Source organism: Ranitomeya imitator, chromosome 1 (genome assembly GCF_032444005.1).
Source record: "Ranitomeya imitator isolate aRanImi1 chromosome 1, aRanImi1.pri, whole genome shotgun sequence".
Lineage (NCBI taxonomy): Eukaryota > Metazoa > Chordata > Amphibia > Anura > Dendrobatidae > Ranitomeya > Ranitomeya imitator.
In genome coordinates this window covers 647,284,002-647,303,484 of record NC_091282.1, presented here as the reverse complement: position 1 = coordinate 647,303,484, position 19,483 = coordinate 647,284,002, and the positions used below count along the sequence as shown (strand labels likewise).

The 19,483-nt window shown below is 48.9% G+C and overlaps 1 protein-coding gene across 1 annotated transcript in view; it reads left to right on the top strand.

Moving 5' to 3' along the window:
- LOC138638779 (CD48 antigen-like) overlaps positions 1–19,483 on the top strand; it is a 78,584-nt gene that overhangs the window by 28,493 nt on the left and 30,608 nt on the right. The window contains exon 2 of the mRNA XM_069728363.1: positions 17,968–18,273. Within this exon, the coding sequence (XP_069584464.1) occupies positions 17,968–18,273 (306 nt within the window). The remainder of the gene's footprint in view (positions 1–17,967; positions 18,274–19,483) is intronic.

The window sequence follows — 19,483 nt, the reverse complement described above, 5'->3', positions numbered from 1 at the left end:
CACTGGCATACATCTGGTGATTCAAATCTCGCAGCACGTTCATTCCGAGCGTCACTTCCATCCCTCTTCTAGGGGGGTGATCCACCAGTACTACCCCTTTCTGCCCCAGCTCTTGACCAAACATTTTTAGTTGCATCCACACGATCCCTTTGACTGACAATTGACCATTATTTGCGGCGGTCAGTCGTATCACTCGGCCATCCTCTGGAATCACTAGTCGACTGAAGTATCTCTCATATACTTCTAGAGGCATTATAGTACATTCGGATCCCGTGTCAACCAAGCACCTCATCTTCCGCCCTTCAAACTCTGCTTCTATCACTGGACTACATGCAAACAAATCTTGTTCATTCCGTCGAGGGCTTTGTGTGGGTGGGGCCGCTGCTGCTTGCCCTCTCATGGCAGCGGCCGGAAGTTTAAAGCCGGCGACGGGGTTTCTGGGGCTGTAAGCGCCCGGCAGTAACGCGAGATGTGTCCCTGGCGGCCACACCTCCAGCAGGTGATTGTTCCTCGTGGGCGAGGGCTTGACTCATTCTGATAGGACGACCTGGCCATTTGCGGGGTCACCGTTCCAGGGGGTGGGGCAGGAGGTTCCCGTGAGGTGGTAGAGGCGGGATCAACTGTCAGTTGAGACAATTTCAGCTTCAACTCCTTCACCTCAGCACGCAAAGCTTGTACCACGCTTACAAGCCCCTCTCCCCCCGACCCTGATGACACACCTTCCTCCAGCTGGGCACTGTTCACTGACCCCTCGGGAACATAGGCTGATTTCTCTTCCCTTTCCACTGCAGCTCGGTAAATCTGCCAGAAAGATAACTCTGGTGCAACCCGGGCCATTTCCAACAGCTTGTCCCGGAGAAGTCTATGGGCTAAACCGGTGATGAATTGGTCCCGGAGCAAGCGGTCTACCTCCCGGAACGCCCCCATGGCCCCCGGGTCTAGTCGCTGCATCTCATTCAACATCTCTTGTAAAATATTAGAGTACTGCATCAGGGACTCACACTCTCTCTGGGGACGATTAAAGAATAGGGACCGAAGCTGGGCCACACGCGCTCGGCCCCCCAAACTCCCCTCTAACAGTTCCAAAATCTTTTCTAATGTATCCCTCTCTGATTCTGGGCGCACCATCACCATACGCCTAATATCACCCTCCAGTGCATTTAATGCCAGCTCAGCGCGTAACGCGGGGGTCAAATTACACATGCGCAGAATACTCCGGATTCTCTCAGCCCAATCTTGCAACGCCATATTGCGCCCATCGTATTTCGGCATGTGCTGAAGTAAAGCTCCTACAGGCACATACCCTCCCGGAGTCGCAGCGGCTGCCAGGGGAACCCCAACCCCCGAGGAGGATGCGGATACAGCGGGGTCATTTCCACCCTCGCCCTCGTCCATGACAAACACTGGATCCCGCCGACTACGCCAAAAATGTAATGACCAGAGGTCCGAATAAGATCCAGTGAGTCACAAACCAAGACCAAGGCAGAAATCTCCAACGGTATTTACTCAAAGGCAAATTAATCAAGGTAATATGGAGAACATTAAGGCAGATGCACCCCAAAGATACACTAATTCAGCAGCAGCTGAAATCACTGTGCCACTCAAAGGTCTCCTGAGAACTGTGTACTACAACAGACTAGTAAGAAATTTACCTAACAGGCAACTAAAAACAGGAACAAGTGTAAATTGAATGTAGTGTTCTCAAGGGAGCCCCTGGAATGGCACATTGAGTATAACTTGCACAACTCTAATATAAGATACACCTCTAAAGTAACAATTTAACACTCTGAGCAGAGATACCCGGGTATCTATAACTATGGTACCGTATCCTGAGATGGATTTCCTCTCAGGCAGGAATCCGCAGAGGCTGTAGCCAGTTCATATCTTCAGCGCCAATAAGTTACAGCAAGCTCCTCTTGTCTTGTCGGCCGATGCCGAGCCCAAACGCCGGGGACTTAGTTAGTGGTCTCACGATGTAGTCTCTGCTTCTGTAGCTCCTAGGAATGGTTCCACGACAATCCGTCCGTCTCTGTATCAGCAGTCTGTCCAGACTTGTTCCTCCACTCAATGCACAGGGAATCCAGACTTCCAAATTCGTACTGGGTTCTTAGCAAAGTCTCCGTCTTTTCTTAGATAAAGGGTTAGCTCCTCTCCAGGAAACGTTAGCAACGCAAGTCTCTCACAGAGTTAAACAAAAGGTTAGCTCTTCTCCAGGGAACGTTAGCAACAAAAAGTCTCTCAAAAGCTTCTTTTCCTCCAAAAACACTTGCAGTAAATCCACACAGTCTCTTTTTAAGATCTCACAGCAGCTTCTCCTTTTCTTCCCGCCTTTTCTCTCTCAGCTCTCACTTCCTACTTTCACTTTACACTCGAGACACTAGACCCCACCCCGCAGCACACATTGTCTCTGGGAGGTCTGTCCTCTGCTGCAACAGGCAAAAACCACAGGGTCCTAGTGCCCTCTCAGTGGGACTACAGTTCACCCTCTTACAACTAGACCCTGAAAGGAACTTATCTAGATGTGTGGTGAGCACTTTGAACCCCAAGTGCTTCACAGACGTTTACAACGCAGAGCCGTGAAAATAAAAAATCATTTTTCTTTCCTCAAAAATGATGTTTTAGCAAGCAATTTTTTATTTTCACAAGGGTAACAAGAGAAATTGGACCACAGTAATTGTTGTGCAGTTTGTCCTGAGTACACTGATACCCCATATGTGGGGGTAAACCACTGTTTGGGTGCACGTCGGGGCTCGGAAGTGAGGGAGCGCCATTTGACTTTTTGAATACAAGATTGGCTGGAATCAATGGTGGCGCCATGTTGCGTTTGGAGACCCCTGATGTGCCTAAACAGTGGAAACCCCTCAATTCTACCTCCAACACTAACCCCAACACACCCCTAACCCTAATCCCAACTGTAGCCTTAACCCTAATCACAACCCTAACCACAACCCTAATTCCAACCCTAACCCTAAGGCTATGTGCCCACGTTGCGGATTCGTGTGAGATTTTTCAGCACCATTTTTGAAAAATCCGCTGGTAAAAGGCACTGCGTTTTACCTGCGGATTTACCACGGATTTTCAGTGTTTTTTGTACGGATTTCACCTGCGGATTACTATTGAGGAACAGGTGTAAAACGCTGCGGAATCCGCACAAAGAATTGACATGCTGCGGAAAATACAACGCAGCGTTTCCGCGCGGTATTTTCCGCACCATGGGCACAGCGGATTTGGTTTTCCATAGGTTTACATGGAACTGTAAACCTGATGGAACACTGCTGCGACTCCACAGCGGCCAATCCGCTGCGGATCTGCAGCCAAATCCGCACCGTGCGCACATAGCCTAATTCTAAAGGTATGTGCACACGCTGCGGAAAACGCTGCAGTTTCCCATGAGTTTACAGTTCAATGTAAACCTATGGGAAACAAAAATCGCTGTACACATGCTGCAGAAAAACTGCACGGAAACGCAGCAGTTTACATTCTGCAGCATGTCACTTCTTTCTGCGGATTCCGCAGCGGTTTTACAACTGCTCCAATAGAAAATCGCAGTTGTAAAACCGCAGTGAAATACGCAGAAAAACCGCTGTAAATCCGCAGCGGTTTAGCACTGTGGATTTATCAAATCCGCTGCAGAAAAATCCGCAGAGGGCCAGAATACATGTGCACATACCGAAACCCTAACCCTAATTCTAACCCCAACCTTAGTGGAAAAAAAAAATTCTTTATTTTATTATTGTCCCTACCTATGGGGGTGACAAAGGAGGGGGGTTATTTACTATTTCTTTATTTTGATCACTGTGATAGGTTTTATCACAGAGATCAAAATGCACATTGGAACGAATCTGCCTGCCGGCAGATTCAGCGGGCGCACTGCGCATGCGCCCGCCATTTTGGAAGATGGCGGCGCCCATGAAGAAGACGGACGGACCCCGGGAGGCTCGGTAAGTATAATGGGGTGGGAAGGAGCACGGGGGGGGATCGGAGCATGGGGGGGTGAATCGGAGCATGGGGGGGTGGATCGGAGCACAGGGGTGGATCGGAGCATGGGGGGTGGATCGGAGCACGGGGGAGGTGGATTGGAGCACGGGGGGGTGGATCGGAGCGCAGGGGGTTTGGATCGGAGCGCAGGGGGGTGAGATTGGAGCACGGGGGGAGCAGACTGGAGCACGGGGGGAGCGGACAAGAGCACGGGAGGAGCGGACAGGAGGACGGAGGGGAGCGGATCAGTGTACAGGACTGATCGGAGGACTGGGGGGGCGATCGGTATGGTGGGGGGGCAGACCAGTGTTTCCAGCCATGGCCGATGATATTGAGGCATCGGCCATGGCTGGATTGTAATATTTCACCAGTTTTAATAGGTGAAATATTACAAATCGCTCTGATTGGCAGTTTCACTTTCAACAGCCAATCAGAGCGATCGTAGCCACGGGGGGGTGAAGCCAGCCCCTGGGCTGTACTACCACTCCCCTTGTCCCTGCAGATCAGGTGAAATTGGAGTTCACCCTTTCACCGGATCTACAGGGACGCGAGCATTCTGTGACACAGCATATGCATCACAGGTCGGATTGGCACCGACTTTCATGACGCATACGCTGTGTTACAGGTCGGGAAGGGGTTAAAGGGAACCTGTCACCCCCAAAATCAAAGATGAGCTAAGCCCACTAGCATCAAGGGCTTATCTACAGCATTCTGTAATGCTGTAGATAAGTCCCCGATGTATCCTGAAAGATGAGAAAAAGATGTTAGATTATACTCACCCAGGGGCGGTCTGATTGGGTGTCGCAGTCCGATCCGGGGCCTCCCATCTTCATTCCATGACATCCTCTTCTTATCTTCCTGCCGTGGCTCCGGCGCAGGCGTACTTTATCTGTCCTGTTGAGGGCAGAGCAAAGTACTGCAGTGCTCAGGCACCGGGAAAGGTCAGAGAGGCCCAGCACCTGTGCACTACAGCACTTTGTCTGCCTTGTTGAGGGCAGAGCAAAGTACACCTGAGCCAAAGCCGCAGCATGAATACAAGAAGAGGACGTCATCATAAGAAGATGGGAGGCCCCAGACCGTGACGCCCATGGTACCGGGACCGCCCCTGGGTGAGTATAATATAACCTCTTTTTCTCATCTTTCAGTATACATCGGGGGCTTATCTACAGCATTCCAGAATGCATTACAGAATGCTGTAGATAAGCCCCTGATGCTGGTGGGCTTAGCTCACCTTCTATTTTGGGGGTGACAGGTTCCCTTTAAAATCTAGACTGCTATCCACACAAAACTGCAGGAGGTAAAGATCAACCCTTCACAAAGTAATGCCCTTCTCCACCTATTGATCCTGTGGTTTCTTGACTTTTGGATATGGAACGGATCCCCACTCCATCTTAAAATAACCATAACTACAGTAAAGCTAGGCACTAGAATAAATACACAAAACATATTATTTTGGTTGTCAAAATGGCCACAGCTTTATTTAAATCACAGAATTAAAACAACCACAGCAGGAGTCAGGTGGAGTGCTAGTACATTAGGATTCACAAGTACTGTGATATCCCCAGCTGTCTGACATACAGCACCAGGACAGACAGCCATAAAGGGGCGGCACGCACTGGCTTGCCATTCAAGCAGAGCCAGTAAACTTTCAGGGCACCTATGACCCTATTATCACCACTCCTGTGCTTAACCACTGTGCCCGCCCCTGATTGATGTTACCATTACAGCGTCCTTGAGGCTGGCCACCAAAGCCGAGCCTGTTCGGTTTTACATCCTCTATTAATTACAATGAGTCCACCTTAACTTATCCGCAACTTCCACCTGACTCCTAGTGTTGCGCGATACCTTCCGATATCCAGAAGTATCGGTATCGGATTGGATCGGCCGATATCCAAAAAATATCGGATATCGCCGATACCGATACCCGATACCAATGCAAGTCAATGGGACACAAATATCGGAAAGTAAATAAGCCCTTTCTGTCCTTCTACATCCTGTTCCGGAGGGGGGAAGAGTGTGGGCGCTGCATGGGCGGACACTGTGCGTGTCTGTGTGTGAGGGCGGGGTCTGTGCGGGCCTGCAGGGGATCTGTATGGGCATCTCAGGTGTCTGTATGAGCTGCCGAGGGTCTGTGCAGCCCTGCCGGGGGACTGTGCGGGCCTGCCGGGTCTCTGCGGGCCTGCTGGGGCTCTGTGCGGGCTGCCGAGGCTGTGCGGGCTGCCAGGGCTCTGCGGGCTGCCGGGGTCTGTGCGGGCTGCCGGGGGTCTGTGTGTGTGTGCAGGCATTGTCCGATGGGCTACAAGTCCCATCGGACGATGCTTGCTACAGTGACAGTGATTGACACATTAGCCAATGATGGGACAGTAGTAGTCCCATCATCCGGCTGATGTGTTCAATGTAAAAAACAAAACAAAACTACATACATACTACATACTACATGCATACTACATACAATACATACATATAGACATACAGTACATTAAACATAGATTACATACTCAATATTACTTGTCATTTTGATCCCCGAAGCCAGTGTCATCTGTAAAAAATATTTGAATAGCAAACAACCAATATACTCACTGATCCGCAAAAATCCACGAGTGTCCCACGACAATCTCCCGCAAAATTTCAAGGGGTACGGTCTCCTGATTCACAGGCCCAGAGATTAAAGGTGACTCATCCACTGTTTCCATGGTAACTGGAGAGGCTCTTTGCTGAATTTCAATACCATGTTCCTTGGCAAATGTGATATCCATGAAATTGCCACCTGCACTAGAGCAAATCATAGCTGCACTGGAAATCCACTGTCCAGAAAGGCCGTACTGGGCCTCCGGCCCTTGGGGGAGGCCGCCATGACAGGGTAACGTGGGACAATAGGGAGCTCGTAGGAAGTTGGGGGGTATAGGGTTAACAGAAGCTAAGAGGAGGGACGGAGTTTTTTGAATTTGAAAAAGGAAGGAGGGGTCGGAGACAGGGCAGGGGGGGGGGGGGGCGCCTATATAAAAGGTGGTGGCCACATGGAGGGGGCAACCATTTGGGTACTCACCAGCCACAGAAGAGAAGCTCCTTGTACCCAAGCGATGGATGTCGCGGCCTTGCTTCAGCAGCTCCGGGTGGAAGCAGCCGCCCAAGGGACGGATTGGCTGCAGGCTTCGGTGAACAGCCTGCTTCAGGGGTCGGTAGCCGGAGCCTCCATCGCCCCTCCAACAGGACCCCGGCCTCCGGCGCGCTTTAGTCCTGAGGCTACCCCCCGGGTCCGGCGCCGCATACGGAGCCCCTCCAGGGACCCTCCAGCCAGGGCCGGTGAACGCGGTCCCCCTGCTCCCCGCCCGCAGGCTGGGAGGAATCCATCCAACAGGCGGGACCTGCAACAGGGGCCGGGTTCCCCCCCCCCCCCCCCCGCGGCACAGAGGCGACGGGATCCAGGACCAGGAGCGGCGGGCGTCAGCGGCTCTGCAGGCCCCGCTCGGCGTGGAGGAGCGCGAGGTGCCAGGGGGTGGGCCCCTGTGCGACGACGTCCCAGCGGCCGGCAGCCGGCCGGTCTGTCTTCCAGCACGCCAGATGGAGCGGCGTACCGAGGATCAATGGGGGCGGCTCCGGCGAGCAGCGGGCAGTGTTCGGCTGCCTCGGTCAGCAGCGCTGCAGCGGCGCCACTCTCCCAGGACTTCATCCAAGATGGCGCCGCTGCAGGAAGTGCGGCACCACGTGGAAGAAGTCTCCGGCAAGATGGCGCCGGATCAGGGAGCCCGGCGCCTGCGCACCAGCACCAGGGACTACATCAAGATGGCGGCGCCCTGTGGAGACCTCCCCAAGATGGCGGCGCCCTGCAGATCACGGCGGCAGCTCCGAGGGGCCCTGCAATTCTTGCCGGTTCGCCTGCTTCTGGCGGTGGGCAGCCGGTGAGGCAAGTTGACCCGGGAGCTGCGGAGCCACCAGCAGACGGAGCCAGCATGGAACCAGCACGCCTTCATCAGGACCCAGGACCTTCGGCTGCTGGGTTCACAGCGCCCAGGCAGCCAGGTGAGAGCCAGCAATTTACTAATGTTAACCCCTCCGTAGCTCCCAGTGAGAGTAGGGAATGGGAGTTATTTATGGGGGGGGCTAGCGGGGGGATGGGCCTTATATTACATGGCCTTAGAGATTTAGCTAGAATATAGTACGGGGGCCCTCAAGGGGGGGGGGGTCACCTGCAGCGGCGTGGTTAGGAATCGTGGAAGGGCCAGTGGGGACTGGGGGGTTAACAAGCCCTGAGGTAGTGTCGCAGTGTGGGGGCCAGGGTACAGCGGTCGCAGCTACATCGGGGGGGGGCGGCAGTGAAGCAGTAAGGGGGACGGGGTCAGCAGACGCGGGAGGCCAAAACGAAGGGGCTAGCAAAGATAAGGAAAATGAAGACACGGTGCATCTGGATGATTCCGCTAGGAGCGAAGTATACGTTTGTTTTGAGGGACCGCTGGGGTCACATTTGCGGGAGGAGGTGAAGGAAAAGATCTGGAAGGGGGATTATTTTTTCATTACTACTGTTGGAAAGATTTAATCTGGATAGGTTAAGAAGAGACGATTCCAAGAAAGATGATGAGGAAAGGAGGCGGTACCGCCTAATCCCTCGTTCTTTTTCAAACTGGTTGCAGGCGTTTGCTATATTGGCAAGCGTGATAGGCGAAAAGGCACCCGAAAATTGTTCGGGACTTTTTTGCTATATGGACGCGATTGGGGAGGCTTACAGGGTAAATGGCGGTTTGGGATGGTTAAGGTACGACGAGCAGTTCAGGCAGCGCAAAGCGGTACGACCAGGTATACGTTGGGATCATAAGGATATAGCACTGTGGATGAGAGTTATGGCACCGGTTAGTGCGAATCAGAGAACCCAGCCATTTCAGGGGGGCGCCGGGGGTTCAGGGCAGTCAGGACACTCGGTCGCAATGCAGAAGGGACTGTGTTTCTCCTTTAATGAGGGGACATGTAGATTTGGGAGCAAGTGCAAGTACAAGCACGAATGCTCAAGTTGTGGGGGCACACACGGGGCGGCTAGATGTTTCAGAGGGGGAAAAACAAGAGGGGGAGACGGTGCTGAAAAAAGGGGAGACACCGGTGCGGCTGGACGCGATGGAAGCTTATCTAAATAGATACCCAGATGTGGCAGCAGCGTCACTTTTGAGGGAAGGTTTTGGTTACGGTTTTAAAATTCCGTTTATTGAGCAGGATGTTTGTTTGTCAAGAAAGAATCTAAAGTCGGCACTGCAGTTTCCTAGCGTTGTTTCTGAAAAATTAAAAAAAGAGGTTGATCTGGGTAGGATGGCCGGACCTTTTCCAACGGCTCCAATCAGTAATTTGAGGGTGTCACCGCTAGGAGTAGTTCCGAAGAAGGAGCCTAACAAATTTAGGCTTATTCACCATTTATCCTTCCCAAAAGGTCTGTCAGTAAACGACGGTATTGATCCTCAACTGTGTGCAGTTTCTTACATGTCTTTCGATGCAGCGATTAATCTGGTACGGTTGTGTGGTAGGGGTGCTGTGATGGCAAAAACGGATATCGAGGCGGCGTTTCGTCTGTTACCAGTGCATCCGGAGAGCATGCACCTGTTGGGCTGTTTTTGGGATGGAGGTTTTTTCATTGATCGTTATCTTCCCATGGGCTGTTCGCTATCATGCGCCTATTTTGAAACGTTTAGTACATTCTTGGAATGGGTTGTTAAGGATGTATCTGGTTTGAATTCGTGTTTGCATTATCTTGACGATTTCTTGTTTGTAGGCCCGCCACAGTCCGCGGCTTGCTCGATTCTACTGCACACAATGGAGAGGGTAGCAAAAGGTTTCGGAGTTCCATTAGCGGCTGATTAAAATGGTTGGGCCGGTGACGACACTAAGTTTTCTAGGCATTGAAATTGATACCGTTGCAATGGAATGTAGATTGCCTGATGACAAATTAGTTGCTTTTCGGGAAGAAGTGAGAAAAGCAAGTATCTGGCGCAAGATAACGCTGCACGATTTGCAATCTTTATTGGGCAAGCTGAACTTTGCTTGCAGAATTATGCCAATGGGCCGCGCATTTTGTCGCTGTTTGTCTTTGGCGACAGTGGGGGTAAAGTCTCCCCTGCATTTCATCAGATTGACTAAGGAGTTGAAACAGGATTTGAAGGTGTGGGCTCTTTTCTTAGAGGAATACAATGGCAAATCCATTTGGATTCAAACAATGGAAAACGCAATAGATCTAGGTTTTAGCATTAACGTGATTGAAAAGTGTGGTTTCAATTTGTGGTATCGCGGTCAGGTGTTGGTGGCGGAGTGGCCACTCGATTGGCGCGAACGAGGTTTATTACAAAACCGGGTCCTATTACAGTTATTTCCTCGAGTAGTGGCGTTGTCAGTGTGGGGCGAGTCAGTGATGAATAAAAAGATCTGTTTTTCTTGCGAAAATGTGACTGTCGTGGAAGCCATCAATTCGCTGTCTGCAGCGTCTCAAGAAGTAGTTAGGGTAGTGCAGCACTTGGTTTTCTTGGGGCTAAAGCTCAACTTGTGGATTGTAGCGGATTGCAAGGCAATTGAGCCTACTAATGCTGATGATGTTCTTTTCCATTCACAGTGGCATCAGTCTCAAGGGCCGAGGCCTTACTTGGATTCAGTGTGCCGGGAATGTCCAGCGGAGCTGTGGAACCTGCCTTTAGGGCCGTGAAGGAGCTATTTGCTAGATCACTGTCAGAAAGGTCTTGGCTGCATTACGAGCAGGCCTGGAGTACATGGGAAAGTTGGAAGGTGTCTTACGGGTCCGTTATGGACGACGAGAGCAAGCTGTTGTTGCTAGTAGGGCATGTGTGGGAATCCGGTTGTTCGGTGTCCAAAGTGAGTAAGTTTCTAGCTGGTTTAGCATTTGGTTTCAGGGCTAGAGGTTTAAACGATGAGACAAAATCATTTATGGTAATGCAAGTGGTAAAAGGTTTGAAAAAAGGGCAGAAGTCGTTCGATGGTAGACGACCGGTCTCCTTTGAGGTGCTGTTGACAATCGGAAGGCAATTACGAGCGGTTTGTTTTTCGGATTGGGAAGTAATTTTATTCCAAGCGGCTTTTGCGTTGGCGTTTTTTGGGGCATTTCGCCTGGGGGAGTTGGTTAGCCCTTCAAGATTTAAGGGAGGGGGTTTACGGAGAGAAGACGTGGATGTTACGTCTGACAAGGTAGTGGTGTTTATTAGGTCGTCAAAAACGGATGTAACTGGCAAAGGGTGCAAATTAGTGTTATTTCAAGTTCCAAATAGTCCATTGTGCCCGGTAATTTGCGTGGATAGGTTGATGAGAAGAGGGGGTGTATTATCCGATCCACTGTTGGTTCATGCAGATGGTTCGTTCTTGTCGCGCTACCAATTTGTTTCAGTTTTTCGGAAGTGTTTGGAGAAAGGGGGGATTTCGCCAGCGAAGTATAGCGGCCATTCATTCAGGATAGGGGCTGCAACGGAAGCAGCCAGGAGAGGGTTGGGGGATGAAGTGGTTAAAAGAATTGGGCGGTGGGAATCGGAAAGGTTCCGGTCTTATGTTCGCCCGGATCTGGTTTAATTTTACATGGTCACGTATTCGGTGGGTTTTCTCGAAATGATCGGTGTCAATGTTTATTCTCTTACAGAACATGATAGAAGGCTGGTGTGGATAATGGGACACTCGTTCGTGTTCTGGGCGGCGGAGAGGGCAGCGGTTCGCCTGGATGGCCGCCAATTGGGGTTTTCGCGGGACGTCGCAACGCTGAGATGGATCGGGAAAAGGGGGATGACGTGAAGTCAATTTTTACCGGACTTCTATCGTTTCGTGCGTTGGGACCAGGTCCCACAAATTTTAGTTATTCACCTGGGGGTAATGACCTTGGGAAAAGGCCATGCAGGGAACTTATAAAAGATATTAAGTTCGACGTATTGAGGTTATGGGCGATGTTTCCAAAGGTCTTGGTAGTGTGGTCGGACATCGTACCGCGGAAGGTTTGGCGGGGTGCTAGGTCACCAGAAGGGGTGAACAGGGCAAGGATTAAGGTAAACAAAGCTGTTTCGAGGTTCATGGCAAGGGACGGAGCGGTGGTGGTGCGTCATATAAATTTGGAGTCCGGTACGGGAGGTTATTGGAGGTTGGATGGGGTGCACTTGAATGCAGTTGGTACCGACATGTGGTGTCTGGCGATCCAGGAGGGCATCGAAACAGCTTTGAAGGTGTGGAGGGACATAAATGGCTAAGGGGTTAGTACATTTATGTTTGTGGCTGGGGTGGTGGTCCTCGAAGTTAGTGGAAGTGGAAAATGGCGGATTGCCGGGGGGGGATCTCAATAGGTCCTGGACTCCCCGGGGTAATTTGAAATGGTAAAAGGGGTATGGATAATCCCGTGGAGGGGATTATTGGGGGACCCACAAACTGGTGTGCGGTTTTGGCCTGGCGGGTGGAGTTTGCCTCCGAGCTGGTGCTTAGCGGCTGGGGGTAAGGCGGTTGTAAGGCCAAAATAGGTGGGACGGTTGGCTGAAAAACGTTAATACTGGTTTCGGGCTTCGAGGACCATCCACTTCCGGGGTTTATTGTTATTATATTGTTGTATGTTAAATTTTAATAAACGGCTGCTGTGGCCAATTAATCCAATTTAATTGTCGTGTGTTTAATAGGGGGCAATCCTCTGTCGCAGGAAAGGGGGAGGTGGCCGTTACTCCGGGGTGTCATAAGGTAAGGTAAATGGTTTTATACGAGAGCTCACAGGAGTCACGGATACCCGTTGTCATGAACACAGGATCTTAATAGGGAGAAAACAGTGAGAGTTCTTTTCCTTAAGCTCCTTGGGGGGTGAAGTCATAGAAAGTGAATGGAATACAGCGTTTAAAGGCAGGTGACATTCAGAGATGTCAGATTCATCATCACAGTTGTCATACTCCCCTACTGCTGCTAGCACCAACGACAAATTGGTAAACGACAAACTCACATTTAGTGGCAGTGTCAGGCAGCTGCTACAAAGCCAAATAAAATAATGGGATGCATTAAAAGAGGCATAGATGCTCATGAGGAGAACATAATTTTACCTCTATACAAGTCACTAGTTCGACCACACTTAGAATACTGTGCACAGTTCTGGTCTCCAGTGTATAAGAAAGACATAGCTGAACTAGAGCGGGTGCAGAGAAGAGCGACCAAGGTTATTAGAGGACTGGGGGGTCTGCAATACCAAGATAGGTTATTACACTTGGGGCTATTTAGTTTGGAAAAACGAAGACTAAGGGGTGATCTTATTTTAATGTATAAATATGAGGGGACAGTACAAAGACCTTTCTGATGATCTTTTTACTTGTGGACCTTAGATAGGGACAAGGTGGCATCCTCTACGACTGGAGGAAAGAAGGTTTAATCATAATAACAGACGTGGGTTCTTTACTGTAAGAGCAGTGAGATTATGGAACTCTCTGCCGTATGATGTTGTAATGAGTGATTCATTACTTAAATTTAAGAGGGGACTGGATGCCTTTCTGGAAAAGTATAATGTTACAGGGTATATACACTAGAATCCTTGATAGGGCGTTGATCCAGGGAACTAGTCTGATTGCCGTATGTGGAGTTGGGAAGGATTTTTTTCCCTGGATCAACATGTTAGGGCACGTTAGGGCAGGATATGGGGTGAACAAGATGGACTTAAAGTCTTCCTTCAACCTTAATAACTGTTACTATGTTATCATACACCTGGTCAACATGACTTTTCCAAATATTTTCCTGGCACAAGCTGTTGACTTAGTTCCCTCATGTTATGAAGCATGTGTTTTTTTGAGTCTGAAATCCTTCTTAGGCCGGCGTCACACTCAGCGTATAAAAATACGGTCCGTATATTACAGCCGTAATACGCAGAAAAGTCCCCAAAATAGTGGTCCGTATCTCCTCCGTAGGCAGGGTGTGTCAGCATATTTTGCGCATGGCATCCTCCGTATGTAATCCGTATGGCATCCGTACTGCGTGTTTTTCTCGCAGGCTTGCAAAACCAACATACAGATTTACAATGGATCCATGGGCTCAAAAAATCATAAAAACATATATACTGTCTATATATATATACAGTGGGGCAAAAAAGTATTTAGTCAGTCAGCAATAGTGCAAGTTCCACCACTTAAAAAGATGAGAGGCGTCTGTAATTTACATCATAGGTAGACATAGTAACATAGTAACATAGTAACATAGTTAGTAAGGCCGAAAAAAGACATTTGTCCATCCAGTTCAGCCTATATTCCATCATAATAAATACCCAGATCTACGTCCTTCTACAGAACCTAATAATTGTATGATACAATATTGTTCTGCTCCAGGAAGACATCCAGGCCTCTCTTGAAGACCTCAACTATGGGAGACAAACTGAGAAAAAAAAATCCAGAAAATCACATTGTCTGTTTTTTTAACATTTTATTTGCATATTATGGTGGAAAATAAGTATTTGGTCAGAAACAAACAATCAAGATTTCTGGCTCTCACAGACCTGTAACTTCTTCTTTAAGAGTCTCCTCTCTCCTCCACTCATTACCTGTAGTAATGGCACCTGTTTAAACTTGTTATCAGTATAAAAAGACACCTGTGCACACCCTCAAACAGTCTGACTCCAAACTCCACTATGGTGAAGACCAAAGAGCTGTCAAAGGACACCAGAAACAAAATTGTAGCCCTGCACCAGGCTGGGAAGACTGAATCTGCAATAGCCAACCAGCTTGGAGTGAAGAAATCAACAGTGGGAGCAATAATTAGAAAATGGAAGACATACAAGACCACTGATAATCTCCCTCGATCTGGGGCTCCACGCAAAATCCCACCCCGTGGGGTCAGAATGATCACAAGAACGGTGAGCAAAAATCCCAGAACCACGCGGGGGGACCTAGTGAATGAACTGCAGAGAGCTGGGACCAATGTAACAAGGCCTACCATAAGTAACACACTACGCCACCATGGACTCAGATCCTGCAGTGCCAGACGTGTCCCACTGCTTAAGCCAGTACATGTCCGGGCCCGTCTGAAGTTTGCTAGAGAGCATTTGGATGATCCAGAGGAGTTTTGGGAGAATGTCCTATGGTCTGATGAAACCAAACTGGAACTGTTTGGTAGAAACACAACTTGTCGTGTTTGGAGGAAAAAGAATACTGAGTTGCATCCATCAAACACCATACCTACTGTAAAGCATGGTGGTGGAAACATCATGCTTTGGGGCTGTTTCTCTGCAAAGGGGCCAGGACGACTGATCCGGGTACATGAAAGAATGAATGGGGCCATGTATCGTGAGATTTTGAGTGCAAACCTCCTTCCATCAGCAAGGGCATTGAAGATGAAACGTGGCTGGGTCTTTCAACATGACAATGATCCAAAGCACACCGCCAGGGCAACGAAGGAGTGGCTTCGTAAGAAGCATTTCAAGGTCCTGGAGTGGCCTAGCCAGTCTCCAGATCTTAACCCTATAGAAAACCTTTGGAGGGAGTTGAAAGTCCGTGTTGCCAAGCGAAAAGCCAAAAACATCACTGCTCTAGAGGAGATCTGCATGGAGGAATGGGCCAACATACCAACAACAGTGTGTGGCAACCTTGTGAAGACTTACAGAAAACGTTTGACCTCTGTCATTGCCAACAAAGGATATATTACAAAGTATTGAGATGAAATTTTGTTTCTGACCAAATACTTATTTTCCACCATAATATGCAAATAAAATGTTAAAAAAACAGACAATGTGATTTTCTGGATTTTTTTTTCTCAGTTTGTCTCCCATAGTTGAGGTCTACCTATGATGTAAATTACAGACACCTCTCATCTTTTTAAGTGGTGGAACTTGCACTATTGCTGACTGACTAAATATTTTTTTGCCACACTGTATATATATATATATATATATATATATATATATATATATACAGTGGGACAAAAAAGTATTTAGTCAGTCAGCCAGTCGTCCTGGCCCCTTTGCAGAGAAACAGCCCCAAAGCATGATGTTTCCACCACCATGCTTTACAGTAGGTATGGTGTTTGATGGATGCAACTCAGTATTCTTTTTCCTCCAAACACGACAAGTTGTGTTTCTACCAAACAGTTCCAGTTTAGTTTCATCAGACCATAGGACATTCTCCCAAAACTCCTCTGGATCATCCAAATGCTCTCTAGCAAACTTCAGACGGGCCCGGACATGTACTGGCTTAAGCAGTGGGACACATCTGGCACTGCAGGATCTGAGTCCATGGTGGCGTAGTGTGTTACTTATGGTAGGCCTTGTTACATTGGTCCCAGCTCTCTGCAGTTCATTCACTAGGTCCCCCCGCGTGGTTCTGGGATTTTTGCTCACCGTTCTTGTGATCATTCTGACCCCACGGGGTGGGATTTTGCGTGGAGCCCCAGATCGAGGGAGATTATCAGTGGTCTTGTATGCCTTCCATTTTCTAATTATTGCTCCCACTGTTGATTTCTTCACTCCAAGCTGGTTGGCTATTGCAGATTCAGTCTTCCCAGCCTGGTGCAGGGCTACAATTTTTTTTCTGGTGTCCTTTGACAGCTCTTTGGTCTTCACCATAGTGGAGTTTGGAGTCAGACTGTTTGAGGGTGTGCACAGGTGTCTTTTTATACTGATAACAAGTTTAAACAGGTGCCCTTACTACAGGTAATGAGTGGAGGAAAGAGGAGACTCTTAAAGAAGAAGTTACAGGTCTGTGAGAGCCAGAAATCTTGATTGTTTGTTTCTGACCAAATACTTATTTTCCACCATAATATGCAAAAAAAATGATAAAAAAACAGACAATGTGATTTTCTGGATTTTTTTTTCTCAGTTTGTCTCCCATAGTTGAGGTCTACCTATGATGTAAATTACAGACGCCTCTCATCTTTTTAAGTGGTGGAACTTGCACTATTGCTGACTGACTAAATACTTTTTTGCCCCACTGTATATGTGTATGTATGTCAGTAGACACATATATGTATATATATTAATATTTCATCCAGCGCGAGATAGCTTTAAAGCCGGTAATTCAATTGCCGGCTTTTCTCTCTAACACCGCTGCGTATTTCTCGCAAGTCACACTGCTGGTCCGTGTGTAATCCGTATTTTTCTGGCCCCCATAGACTTTCATTGGCGGAATTTTGGCGCAATACGGTGACAAACACAGCATGCTGCGATTTTCTACGGCCGTAGAAGACCGTATAATACGGATCAGTAAAACACGGCTGATAGGAGCAGGGGCATAGAGATGCATTGTACCGTATGCAATCCGTATTTTCTGCACCTCTATTACGTCCGTAAAACTCGCTAGTGTGAGGCCGGCCTTAAAGATAAACTTCTATTGAGGTGCAATCCATCATAAATGGCCAAGAACGCCCATCCTACACCTGACTTGGTTCTGTCACTTGTGTATTGACTTCTGTTTATTTACACCCCAGGTTAGTACCTTGTACAGTATTTCTGGTCTAGTTCCCCATTAGCTAATGTTATCCATATAATTACGCATCGGCACACCTAAAGGTACCGTCACATTAAGCGACGCTGCAGCGATATAGACAGCAGCGTCGCTGTTTAGTCATTGTGTGGTCGCTGGAGAGCTGTCACTCAGACAGCTCTCCAGCGACCAACGATTGCCGAGGTCCCCGGGTAACCAGGGTAAACATCGGGTTACTAAGTGCAGGGCCGCGCTTAGTAACCCGATGTTTACCCTGGTTACCATTGTAAATGTAAAGAAAAAAAAACACTACATACTTACATTCCGGTGTCTGTCGCGTCCCCCGGCGTCAGCTTCCCTGCACTGTGTAAGCGCCGGCCGTAAAGCAGAGCAGTGACGTCACCGCTGTGCTCTGCTTTACGGCCGGCCGGCGCTGACACAGAGAACCTTCTTAGGTAATTGGAGAGATAAGAGAACCACTGCACAGTCACTACAATGAGTCCGGTTTATCTATGAGAAATTACTAATCTGGGGGACATGAAACAATGGGAGGTTTTGAAGGTTAATTTGCTCTAGTCAAAACGTCCTCTTTTTGTTTGTTCTGTTGTAGCTCTTGCTTCATGTCGAAAGGAAATACATGGGATTTCACATTCCTACATTCGTCTTCCAGCAACTTTTGACCAATCTCCTAAAGAAATTATATGGAAACATAACACATCAGGAGTTGAATTGCAGGTTGCCAAGATTCAGAATCGTTCCATGACTGAAAGACTGGATGATCGATACAAGTTGGGTGATAATGGGAGAGACTTGTGCATCCATAATTTGACAAAACGCGATAATGGATGGTATATTGCTGAGGCTACTGTGGCTGATGGTGGAATAGTAACGGAGACATTTTGCCTCACAATTCATGGTAGGTGTTCACATTTATTAGGATAATTGGAGCATACTAAGAGAAGCGCTCCCATTAATGTTCTTCAATAAATATGTGTATATCTGTAAGGGGGAAGACTGGACCACGGGTACCTGTACTAAACCAGGGGCACGGTGAAAAGTAAAAGCAAGCAGCCTCAGCCAGTTTCCTGCCAGTTTCCTGTAAATCAATGGGAAAAAAATGCTTTGCTAGTGGTGCGGAAAACTCCGCACTGAAAATGCTGCGGGTTAAAAGAAGGAGCATGTCATTTATATGTGCGGATCTGCAGCCTTTCTGCATCCATTTACTTGCATTGAGTCGGGCACATCCGCAGCAAAACCGCAGATCTAAAAAAGATCTGCGGTTTTGCTGTGAGAAACGCAGTAGATCGGGAGGGGGAAGAGTGCGTGGGCGGAGTGTTGGCGGAGGCTGTGTGTGCGGGTGTTTGTGTGTGTCTGCGGCGATCGCGAGGGTCTGCGGGGATCGCGGGGCTGTTGGGCGTCTGTGCGGGGCTGTCGGGGGTCTGCGGCGGGCTGTTGGGGGTCTGCGGCGGGCTGTCAGGGATATGTGCGGGGCTGCTGGGGGTCTGCGGCAGGCTGTCGGCGGTCTGAGGCGGGTTGTCGGGGGTCTGTGCGGGGCTGCTGAGGGTCTGCGGTGGGCTATCGGGGGTCTGCGGTGGGCTGTCGGGGGTCTGCGGCGGGCTCTCGGGCGTCTGTGTGGGGCTGCTGGGGGTTTGTGGTGGGCTGTCGGGGGTCTGCAGCGGGCTGTGGGGGGGTCTGCGACGGGCTGTGGGGGGTCTGCGCCAGGCTGTGGGGGGTCCTTGGGGGTGTGTGCGCGTGCAGGCATCGTCCGATCGGACTACAAGTCCCATTGGGCTATGCCTGCTACAGTGACAGTGATTGACACATTAGCCAATGATGGGACAGTAGTAGTCCCATCATACGGCTAATGTGTTGAATGTAAAAAAAAAAAAAAAAACACGAACATACGACAGTACATACAATATACGACAGTACATACAACATATGACAGTACATACAACATATGACAGTACATACAACATATGACAGTACATACACCATATGACAGAACATACAACATATGACAGTACAACATACAACATATGACAGTACATACAACATATGACAGAACATACAACATATGACAGAGCATGCAACATACATATAGACATACAATACATACATTACAT